Source organism: Pseudophryne corroboree, chromosome 3 (genome assembly GCF_028390025.1).
Source record: "Pseudophryne corroboree isolate aPseCor3 chromosome 3, aPseCor3.hap2, whole genome shotgun sequence".
Classification (NCBI taxonomy): Eukaryota; Metazoa; Chordata; class Amphibia; order Anura; family Myobatrachidae; genus Pseudophryne; species Pseudophryne corroboree.
The window spans coordinates 517,010,982-517,022,897 of record NC_086446.1 but is presented as its reverse complement, the minus strand read 5'-3'; the positions used below and the strand labels follow the sequence as shown (position 1 = coordinate 517,022,897).

Genomic DNA, 11,916 nt, shown 5'->3' with positions numbered 1-11,916 from the left:
TTGATCCCTGTAGTTTTGCCCCCTGTAGCATTGTGCACCCTGTAGAGCTGTGCCCACAGTAGCTGTTATGCCCTCCTGCAGCTGTTGTGCCCCCTGCAGCTTTGCCCCAGTAGCTGTTATGCCCCCTGCAGCTGTGCCCCCAGTAGCTGATATGCCCCCCTGCAGCTGTGCCCCCATTAGTTGTGGCCACCTTAGTGTGCTCCCTGCAGCTGTGCCCCCATTAGTTGTGGCACCAGTAGTTGTGCCCCCAACTTTTTCTGCACCCCAGTTCTTGCAGTTTTCTTACATAGTTGAGTCGCTTGGCCTTGTTTCCATGTCGATGGTATGGCTTTTTTGCTGCAATTCTTCCATGAAGACCACGTCTGACCAGACTTCTGAGCCGAGTTCTGAGCTGATGGCACTGCTGGACATCTTCCAATTTCAAAGGGAAGTTTGCTTGGCTGACCACTGCATCTGCGGTCCTCAATGTTGCCAGTTTCTTTGTGCTTCAATGCTGAGAAATACAGGAAGGTACTTATCCATCATGCAATACCATCATTTGCTTGACCCAAATTTATTCTGCATCAGGACAATGACCTCAAACAGACAGTCAATGTCATTAAGAACTTCAGCGTAAGGAAGAATGAGGAGCCCTGGAAGTTATGATATGGCCCCCACAGATCCCTGATCTCAACATCATCGAATCTGTCTGGGATTACATGAAAAGACAGAAGAATTTGAGCAAGCCTACATCCAAAGAAGATCTGTGGTTAGTTCTCCAAGATGTTTAGGACAACCTCCCTGCAGAGTTCCTTTAAAAACTGTGCATGTGTACCCGTGTGCAAGTGTACCTAGAAGAATTGATGATATTTTGAAGGCAAAGGGTGGTCACGACAAATATTGATTTGATGTAGGCTACTCTTCTGTTCATTCACTTTGCATTTTAATTGATAAAAAAAAACTATTAACACCTTTATTATTTAAAGCATTCTTACTTTGCAGCATTTTTTCCATACCTGCCTAAAACTTTTGCACAGTACTGTGTGTGTATATAAGAACATTTTATGTTTTAGAGAATATGCCTAATCTTGTAATACACTGCACTGTCCTTCTTTACTATGGATACCAATACACTAGCCTGGGCTTCAGGGCCTGAAGGAGTTAATGCAATCAGGAAGTGTGAGAGAGGCTCTACCTAAACTCATAGTGGAGGAGGTGGATTGGACAGTGCAGAGTCAGGACATAAAGGAGGGGCATGGAGAACCAGTGTGTGGAAAGAGCAGGAGTGAGGATGTGTGTGTGGAGAGACAAGCACTAGCAGTAGTGAGGACGCTGGTTCTGCATTTGTTTTGGGCCTGTTTTTCACTCATCAGTTGCTTGTTTTTTTTATTTTAGAGTTGGCATCACTGCTGGGCTTTATCACTTAGCTGATTCTGACTTTCAAGCGCTTTTGGAAAAACCCAAGGATTGTCGAAAAATTGAGGAGAGCATAGGATAATCTTCACTTTAACCTATTTTCAATTTTCCTTTTGTAGTTTTCACCATTTGGATTTATTTTAAATTATTATACTTTTTTACAAAATGGCAAAACAACATCAGCCATCATGCAAACTCGTTCTGTCTCAAAAAGGATCCATGCTGTTGAACATAGAGGGATATTTATTTGCAAAAAGCAAGCAGCTAGGAGATATATGTTACTGGAATTGCGTGGAGAAGAAAAGTGGATATTGTCCATCATATGCCAGCACTATTGAATTCGGAACACCCGTAGTCTGTTCACATGGAGAACACAATCACCCCCCATGGGCAGAGGAAACTGATGTAGCTAGGCGTCGTGATGCACTAAGACAAGCAATAAAAAGAGCGAGGAGAGAGGACTTTCTTGCCAAAACACGATCATTAACAGATATTAATGTACCCCAGCATTTAAGGGAAATTGGTGGTGAACTTTTCCTGGCCAAAGACACTACTTTTGCAGATAACCGAATATTAATATTTGCTACCTTGGAGAACATTCGTAAACTGCAAGAGGCACCTTACTGGGTTATGGATGGTACTTTTAAGACATGTCACACTATGTTCCATCATTTGTGTTCCATTCACGCTATGGTTGGAACAGATGAATCCACACAAAGATTCCTACCGCTGGTTTACGGGTTACTGTCTAGCAAAAGTGAGGAATGTTACAAAAAGTTTTTTTCAGATCTACAGGATTATGCAGAGGAAAATGATATCGAGCTTGCTCCACAGTATATAATGACGGACTTTGAGTTGGCGACCATAAATGCAGCAAAGAGTGAGTTTCCATGCAGTACTCAGAAATGCGGTCTGTTTCATTTGTCTCAGAACATCTGGAGAAGTATCCAGAGCGCAGGTTTAGGTGACCAAAATGGAGCAGAGTCTGACTTTTCAATTCAAATGAGACAGTTACAGGCTCTGGCTTTCCTACCAGAAAGTGAGATACCTTCTGCATTTGTCAAATTAAAAACTCATATGCCTAGGAATGCTGCTCCAGTTATTCAATATTTTGAAGAAAATTTTGTTCTTGGAAAAAGTCGCAATGCTATTAGAATATCCCCTTGTTATCCCCCATCAATTTGGTCTGTTGCTGAAAATAATGACCTGGGTATCCCCAGGACACAAAATGAGTTGGAGGGATGGCATCAAAGATGGAATACGATTCTTGGTCAAAGAACATTAGGAGTATTCAATCTAATTACTCATCTCATCATGGAGCAGCGTAATACAAAGAATCAAATTGAATTAGTTATTGGAAATGTTGCCAGAACCCTACCATGCAAAGACGATGTAAGTAAGGAAAAAGCATTGCAGACATGTGCCCGCAATAGAGATGCTTTGGACACACTAACCTTTTTGCGAGGCATCGCGCATAATTTGAGACCATAATTCATCCCAGGAAAAAAAAAACTTCAAAACTATTTATTGCCATACTTTAGGAGACTTTTTAACATTTATTTTTCAAGGAAAATATCAGCTATTTAGTTTCATCTTTACAAGTTGGATATTTTCATTTTTTTGGAAATTGTTTATTTTTGTTAATGTTACTCATTACTGGATAAAAAAAACTATTTATTTGGAGTTAAATGTTGGATACTATGTAAGCAAAGAGCATTTAAGGGAATCATCCATGTTAAGCAAGGTAATTATGAAATCAATATATAAATGTATAGCATGTTTTCTTGTTTACATTTTTTTACATTTCAGAAGTTTAAAAGTTTTGTATGACAATATATTTTTTTTCCGTTAGATTATTATTATTATTATTATTTGTATTATCATCAGGGTTAGCTGGTTTATACCATTTTGGTTTTGCTACGATTGCAACCAACTCTGAACAACCCCCAATATGTGCACACTCTCTCCCTGCAGACATCAACACATAGGGGTATATGCAATTGCGGTCGAATTGCCGCAAATGTCGAAATACGGGGCATTTTCGACACAAAAAAATGATTCGACAATGCAATACAGTACTTTTCGACAAAAAAACGGCCGTTTCAAATTCGACTTTTTGCAATTCGACAGTTGTCAAATTCGACATGTCTGCAATGGTAAAAATGCGGCTTTTCTTCAAAAGTATATTCAATTGAAGAATGTCGATTTGACAACAGTGCTTTTTGTCAATTTCAGTCCGGCTCATTTTGCTGGCGGGATCTAATAAAATTTTTTAAAAACATGTTTTTTTGTGTGTTTTTTTTTATTGCTAATAGCATATCTATTTATATTAGAAGGGATTATGTACTTGGTTTGTCTATTAGGAGCCACAAGTATTATTTATATATTTTTTAAAAGAATATTTTTATTTTTTTACTGACTAAAATAATATGGAGAGATCAGAGCATGTTTTTCAGTGGGAAGGGGTGGGAATGTGAAAAAAATCCTGAAAAAAAATGCGTGGGGTCCCCCCTCCTAAGCATAACCAGCCTCGGGCTCTTTGAGCCGGTCCTGGTTGTAAAAATACGGGGGGGAGGAAATGACAGGGGATCCCCCGTATTTTCACAACCAGCACCGGGCTCTGCGTCCGGTCCTGGTGCCAAAAATACGGGGGACAAAAAACGTAGGAGTCCCCCGTATTTTTAACACCAGCACCGGGCTCCACTAGTCAGAGAGATAATGCCACAGCCGGGGGACACTTTTATATCGGTCCCTGCGGCCATGGCATTAAATCACTAACTAGTCACCCCCGGCCGGGGTTCCCCGACTGCTGAGACCCCCCGTTACTCACCGCTGACCACAAAGTTCCCACCATTGAATATAATGGAGCGGCATAGTGCTAAGCGCCGTCTGACAGCTCAGACGCGCACAGCCAATCAGGAGAGTGCCACGACGTGGCGCTCCCTGATTGGCTAAAGGGACCCTCTGTGACAGGAGTCACGTGGGGGTCTCAGCAGTCGGGGAAAGGGGTCCCATGTGTAAACATGGAACCCCTTTCAGTGCGTGGTCCGGGTATTTGCATTTTATTATTTTGCCAAGTACATGGATTACAAACAAGAAGAGGACAGATCTACACAGGATTTTGGCGAGTATAATTTTATTTTCAGGTACCCCATGGATTCTACTGGTGAAGGGGACCGAGTCGGCGTGTGAACATAGGTAAGTATGTGTGTGTCGGCATGCATGTATGTAATAAAGTTTTACTTTCACGGTGTGCGTGTACTGTTTTTATTTGGGTATTTTTTTTGCAGTAGAACTACAGGTACCAGCGGGCCCATTTCCCCCCCGCATGCAGGTACTTGTGGTTCTCCAAGTACCAGCTTGCGGGGAGGCTTGCTGGGACTTGTAGTTCTGCTACAAAAAACAATATTCTTGATTTAAGGGGTCCCCACTCCTCCAGGGTACCCGGCCAGGGGTGACTAGTTAGTGATTTAATGCCACGGCCGCAGGGACCGATATAAAAGTGTCCCCCGGCTGTGGCATTACCTCTCTGACTAGTGGAGCCCGGTGCTGGTGTTAAAAATATGGGGGACCCCTACGTTTTTTGTCCCCCATATTTTTGGCACCAGGACCGGACGCAGAGCCCGGTGCTGGTTGTGAAAATACGGGGGATCCCCTGTCATTTTTTTCCCATATTTCTACAACCAGGACCGGCTCAAAGAGCCCGAGGCTGGTTATGCTTAGGAGGGGAGACCCCACGCATTTTTTTTCAGTATTTTTGACACACTTTTGTGCCGTCCATGAAGTTGAATCCAGGACGCACACTATCGTCAATTGGTCTGTTTTTCAACAGCGGGACTGTCGAATCCGTTTTTTATTGAATATGTCGAATTCGGGTCCCGGCGGGAGGGTATGTGACTGTCGAATTGTGTCGAATTTAAAAACAGTCGAATTCCAGACGGAATTCGACCGCAATTGCATATACCCCATAGCTGTAATCTGCTCTCCACTCATTTGCTTTAGTTCATCCCGAGGGGTAATCACAAAGTAATGAATGTAAATGTAATAAATTAACACCACACAAAACCCCCTTAAGGACATTTTCAGACCCCTGCCACGAGCTCAGGGGTCTGTGTTGCAAGCTACAGTACACATCTAAACTTATGTACGGATGGTGTAATGGTTAGCATTACTGCCTCACAGCACTGAGGTCATGGGTTCCATTCCCACCATGGCTCTAAGTGTGTGGAGTTTGTATATTCTCCCCGTACTTGTGTGGGTTTCCTCCCACAAACCAAAAATATACTGGTAGGTTAATTGGCTCCTGACAAAAATGAACCCTAGTGAGAATGTGTGTGTGTGTACATGTGGTAGGGAATATAGATTGTAAGCTCCACTGGGGCAGGGAATGATGTGAATGGGCAAATATTCTCTGTACAGCGCTGTGGAATATGTGTGCGCTATATAAATAACTGGTAATAAATAAATAATAAAAACAATTATGTGTACACATATAATTATGAACTTTGTAAGATGCTGTGGAACCCTTGTGGCACCATATAAATGAAGTATAATTATAATAACACTACACATAGAACTACTAGTCTGCATATAGTAGTAGTACTATTATGATCAGCTGCATGCCACCATTTTCTGTATTGGAGCAGTTGCGTGTGACTTACACAACCACCCCAAAAATTGTCCAACCACGCCTGAGTTGGCCGGACCACTCCCCCGCGCAATGTGGCCCCCCCGTGATGGCTGCCGCTGTTAATAACTACATTGCGTTCAATGCTGAATGATGGCCTGAATTCCTCGCACACTGCCAGCACTCAGGCTGGCTGTCACAAGCCGGCCTTGTTGTCACAATGCCGGCCACCCCCGCCCCATCCCTCCCCCAAACGCCTTTGCCTGTCAAACAGGCAGAGGCGTTTGAATTGCAGCGATGCGATCGCAGGACCCGTTAACAGAATGCGCAGAATGGGTCCCGTGCATGCACAGATTCTCGATAATCAAGAAACTACAGAGGATTTCAGGGGTGATCCAACCTGAATTAGACCCTGAGGGGTCTATTTACTAAGCCTTGGATGGAGACAAATCCGAGGGAGATTAAGTACCAGCCAATAAGCTCCTAACTGACATTTTTCAAACCCAGCCTGTGACATGGCAGATAGAAGCCGATTGGCTGGTCATTTATCTCTGTTGGATTTATCTCCATCCAGGGCTTAGTAAATAGACCCCCGAGTTTGGTAAACCCTGGAATAAGGAACACGTCTTTTTTTTTTTTTTTTTTTTTGGTAAATGCAACAACTCACAGGCTATGTTTGTGACATGAGTTTTTTTTTTTATTGTTGACTTATATTATGGTTTCACAATTTTTAGTGTATGTCAAAAAATGTATTTTAATGGTATGTAGGGGGTAATTCCGAGTTGATCGCAGCATAAAATTTGTTAGCAACTGGGCAAAACCATGTGCACTGCAGGTGTGGCAGATATAACATTTGCAGAGAGAGTTAGATTTGGGTGGGGTGTGTTCAAACTGAAATCTAAATTGCAGTGTAAAAATAAAGCAGCCAGTATTTACCCTGCACAGAAACAAAATAACCCACCCAAATCTAACTCTCTCTGCAAATGTTATATCTGCCCCCCCTTGCAGTGCACATGGTTTTGCCCAACTGCTAAAAAATTTCCTGCTGCGATCAACTTGGAATTACCCCCGTAGTTTGGATCACGGTGCACAGAATCTTAGCATCCCCGCACCTGCAATCCCAGCATGAATGTATAAGGTTTAGGTTTATAATTAGAGGTTAGAGGTAGACACTAGGGGGAACCTTAGGGTTAGGTTATGGGTAAGGTTGGTTAGGGTTAGGGGAAGGGTATGTGTTTTACCTGCAGACGAGGGTATTTCCACTATTGGGATTCCAGCACCACAATCCTGAGGGTCAGCATTCTCTACACCATGATTCAGTATCCTACCCATGTTTTCCTGCATAATTCTTTTATGCTTCATACACCTGTGTTTTTTTATAAATATTTGAATTTTGTTACTAAACAATTTTTGTTTGGGTTAATATTTGACGTATTCTTTGAAATGTTACAGATAATATTATGTTATTTTATATTTTAAAGGCTGTCTGAGGAAAACAGGACACAAGAAGAAACTGTGTGGGACCAGAGGATGAATAGCAAAGAGCAGGATCACCAAGAGACAACAAGAATGGAGACCGGCACTGTGTCACATGATGAAGAGGAGTCAGCAGAAGAAGGATCAAGCCACACCTGGTTTTGGAATCCTGTGGCTGCCTGGCTCCGATATACTGCTGATCCAGTGTCGGAGAGTGCGGCGCATTGAATAGGTGGTGACTGGCTGTGTTCTGCTGCAGAGGGCCGTGACTGATATCTTGGAAAAATGGATTTAAATGCTATATTGGCTATGTGAGTTTCCTGCATTATTGGCACTGCTATATTACTGTTTGTAGCAATCGGAGTCTCTGGACTGAGAGAATCACTGAAATGCAGTCTTATTGCTGTAGTCATCTATTTCACATACATTGGAGGCCCTGTCTGAATCTCTCCTGAGCCATGTGTACCTCTAAGAACCTCTATTTTATCTGCACCTTCCAGTAGGGCTTTGGAATTGAAGTATTTGGCTGATAAATTGGATTCATCTAGGATAGAGTGGCTAAGTGCTCAAAAAGAATGGCTCAGTCATATGCAGGAATGAGTGAAAGGTCATTTGCTATTTTCATCACATTCAATATTTAGCAGGTAGCTACTTAGCGTATTTAGTTAACACTGAACGTTCTGCTAATATTATGATAATGATGACAGTAGAGGGTGATCTGGTGGGTTCTCTCCTGAGATTGCTGAGGTTTTTTTGACCTTTTTTGAGAATACATATTTCTCAAGCTAATCATGTAGCCAGGTGGAACTTTGATTAGGGAAAAAGGAAATGGGAAAACTACTGCACTGGTATAGAGGTTTATATGAATCATGAATAGAATACCCCTTGATATATAGTACTGCCTTATAACTGGTCAAGCTTAGGGGGTGCTGCCACACATTATATTGTTGCCAATATAAGGAACTGGTTTTGAAAGGAAAGGAAAGGATTGGACTTTGGGTGGCACACTAGGACTGAATGTACACAATTAAAATATAACTTTTATTTCCAACTTTAGAAAAGAGCCAATAACTGTGAAAATTGTAAAATCAAAAAAGACAAGTGTGAGACACAGTGCAACATAAAACCACACTCTTTGAATCCACTGTGCTGTGCAATGTCTTATATGTATAATAGATTTATTTCAGGTTCTATGACCTTATTAAAAATTAATTGGTGCTGTCAGAATATGATCTCAATATTTTGTTGGGTGCAAACTTGTTTGGAATACACACAGGTATTAAATTATTTATTTAGTTTATGTTGAATAAATTCCCTGTGACTAATCGACTGGTGTCTTCAATTTCTACTGTCAATACCCAGACCCGGGCATAGGCAAACTAGACAATTGCCTAGGGCATTTGATATGCCTAGGGGCATCATCAGCTTCTGCTGATTAAAATGATATGCGGCATGCCTATATTCTGTATGTAGCATTTCATATGCAGATACAGCCACAGTCTCACACAGTATATTGGCATGCTGCATATCAGTTTAACCAGCAGAAGCTGCTTGTGCATCCTAGCCACATAGCAATGCAAATAAGATGCATTTTCATAAAAAAAAAAGTGCCCGACGTTAGCATTGATGCAATATTTGTGAGGACACATCTGTATCCATACAGAGAACTTTAACAAATACCCTCTTGCGCTGTGATATAGATATGATATGGCTGAGAAATGCAATAAATCCAACTTTATATTTTTATATTTATAAAATTTATTTATATAGAAGAAAGAATTACTTCTCAAATGAAAAACAAGACCGGTCTTAATATAAAAAATATTATGCAATGCTAAAAATGTATAATATAAGGAGGTGGATCTAAGCGAATTCTGTGCACAGAAGCCCCTGTAAGAGGAGCGAAATTCGTCAGAAGTAGAAGTATTGGACCCCTGCATTGATATTGGACCCGTATTCTGCTGCAGCTATTTGCCATCACCATCAGCTTGACCAAAACTGGGAGGAGAGAGACCGCGCATTAGTGCCTGCATGCGGCACGGAGAGGTGTAGACTCACAGAGCCTAGAAGTCGGGCAACATCGTTTACAGCAGGCGCCAGCTCAGGTGCCGCTTCCCGCAGCCAGAGACCACCTCGTCTTCTATTGGAAACTCCCCCGTGCTGACACCGTTGGCGGAAGCCACACGTAAGGCTCCAGTGTGGAGCAGTCTACATTCACCTTAGCATTCATTACTAGGTGGCAACATAATAAGGAATTGTGATACAACATGACTTTATATGGATACTTATTCTGCTACACGGGTTCCATCAGCAGCTGCTATTGATTTTATCAATTGATTTGAACTTATGGACTGAGCTATATCTACATATACTATTATATATTTCTGTGCACAGAATTCACTTAGATCCACCTCCTTATATTATACATTTTTAGCATTGCATAATATTTTTTATATTAAGACCGGTCTAGTTTTTCATTTGAGAAGTAATTCTTTCTTCTATATAAATACATTTTATAAATATAAAAATATAAAGTTGGATTTATTGCATTTCTCAGCCACATCATATCTATATCACAGCGCAAGAGGGTATTTGTTAAAGTTCTTTGGATATTTGCACTTGGGAATCCCAGTGTATATTTTTTGGCTTGTTGACCCCAAGTCAAGGACTCTCCTGCAGCTTATAAAAATAAAAATGTAATCTATATTTGCATTTTGGGTAAGTGATTACTAAGATTCGTTGGTGTTAAATATATCAGCGCCTGGTTCAAGTTTGTGTTCTTAGCTTTGTATCCATACAGAGGCAGAGGTCACAGTGTTAGTGGAAGTCTGAGTGCTGTGTGCATGTGAGTGGGTTGGTTGTGCAGTAGTGTTCAGAATATGTGTAAGGAGCATTATGTGTGTCATGTAAAAATGCATTAATAATGTGCAACATATGTGTAAAGGGCCACTATGTGTGTCATTATGTGTATAGGGGCACTAATAATGTGCAGCAAATGTGTAGGGAGCACTATGTGTGTCATTATGTGTATAAGAACAAAAGAAAGGAGTGTGCTCAGTCACCGCGCACAACTGTTTGAAACATGTATACCCTTCACCTCGATACAAGGTCACACTGTCTGTTAACAGCGCACTATTGTAACATCAATTTCTCACATTTGTCCGTTCATTCATCCTTGTTTGTTACTCGGTGCTGCAGGCATGTTTACATTTAGAGAAAGTCGTAAAGATTTGATTTTTTCAACCTTTTCAAAAACTAATGATATTATTGATGTTTGTGATGATGACTTAGACAGTGTTTTTAAAAAATTAGAGATTCTAATGCTCAAAGAAAATAGATTGCAACTCCTTATCCACAGATTAACCCCTAACGCTGACAGTAAAGACTGAGAGCATTAAATAATAGAGATAGAGATCTGTAGCTGTCTAAGATAGCAACAATAACCGTATTCCACAGTGTCAAACTGTGAGAGGTGCGGCTGCTGTGTGGTGGTGGTGCCTGCTGCCGTGCAGGTGTAGACTCTGTACTCACCAAGCGCCGCTCTCTCTCACCTTCAGGTACCGGAACCTTCAACGGACCTGGCAACTCTTCCGTCGGACCCGGACATGACGACCTAGGAGGAAAGAGATTGCTGAGTGCCGTCCTCCTACCTGTGGACCGAAACGCCCTCCGACCTCTAGAAAAATAGTGCTTTCGGGCTAGGTGGGGGTCATCACCGGCGTCCGCCTCAGAGCCCAAATTTCACCTATCGGCACTTTCGCACCAGGTGGAAATTCCACCTTGCACAGCCGTGCAAGGCTCACCGTTGCCCTGAAGGAAGGGAGATAGAAAGAAACACAACCAAACACTCAGACCGTGGTTACTCACCGTCTTACACTCCGGTACTCCGATCTTCTCCAGTACAGGTCCCTGTAAGGAGGCAAAAGAAAGAAACAGCCGTGCAGGGCCTAACTAGACCTAGTGTCACACCTTATACTAACTATAACGGCAGAGCCCTCAAACTAGCTCTGTGGGTGTGGTGCGACATAACTATGCACAAACATTATAACAGCAATTCGCCCTGCACGGTAACAACACACATCGGAAATACAATATAAAACGGTGCTGTCCCATTTTAATCCCTACCTGCCGCTGGAAGGGGGTGGGCACCGCACGGCCTACCCACCTCCTGCGCCTTCCCTCATGTGGGCCTCAGCTCTGCCTTCCTAAATACCTCGAGGTGGCCTGGGCCTAGTGCCCAGGGCCACCTGTACTCACCTCGGGGGCTCTTATTCACTGGGCCTAGCGCCCCCTAACTGCACACAGGCCGGAGGCCTGACTTCGCCCACGGGCCTAGCGCCCGCCTAACTTGCTGCCCGTTGGGTGACCTGGGCCTTGTGCCCAAGGTCACCTTAATGTATCCCTAATTGGCCACAAAT

The 11,916-nt window shown here is 42.4% G+C and overlaps 1 protein-coding gene across 1 annotated transcript; it reads left to right on the top strand.

Annotated features, from left to right (window-relative positions):
* The first annotated feature begins 1,207 nt into the window (after positions 1-1,207).
* On the top strand, positions 1,208-8,766 carry LOC135057964 (uncharacterized). Its single transcript, XM_063963653.1, has 2 exons — positions 1,208-3,139; positions 7,504-8,766. Exon 1 carries the CDS (start codon positions 1,561-1,563, stop codon positions 2,884-2,886), a length of 1,326 nt encoding a protein of 441 aa, XP_063819723.1. The 5' UTR covers positions 1,208-1,560; the 3' UTR covers positions 2,887-3,139; positions 7,504-8,766.
* The last annotated feature ends 3,150 nt before the right edge of the window (positions 8,767-11,916 follow it).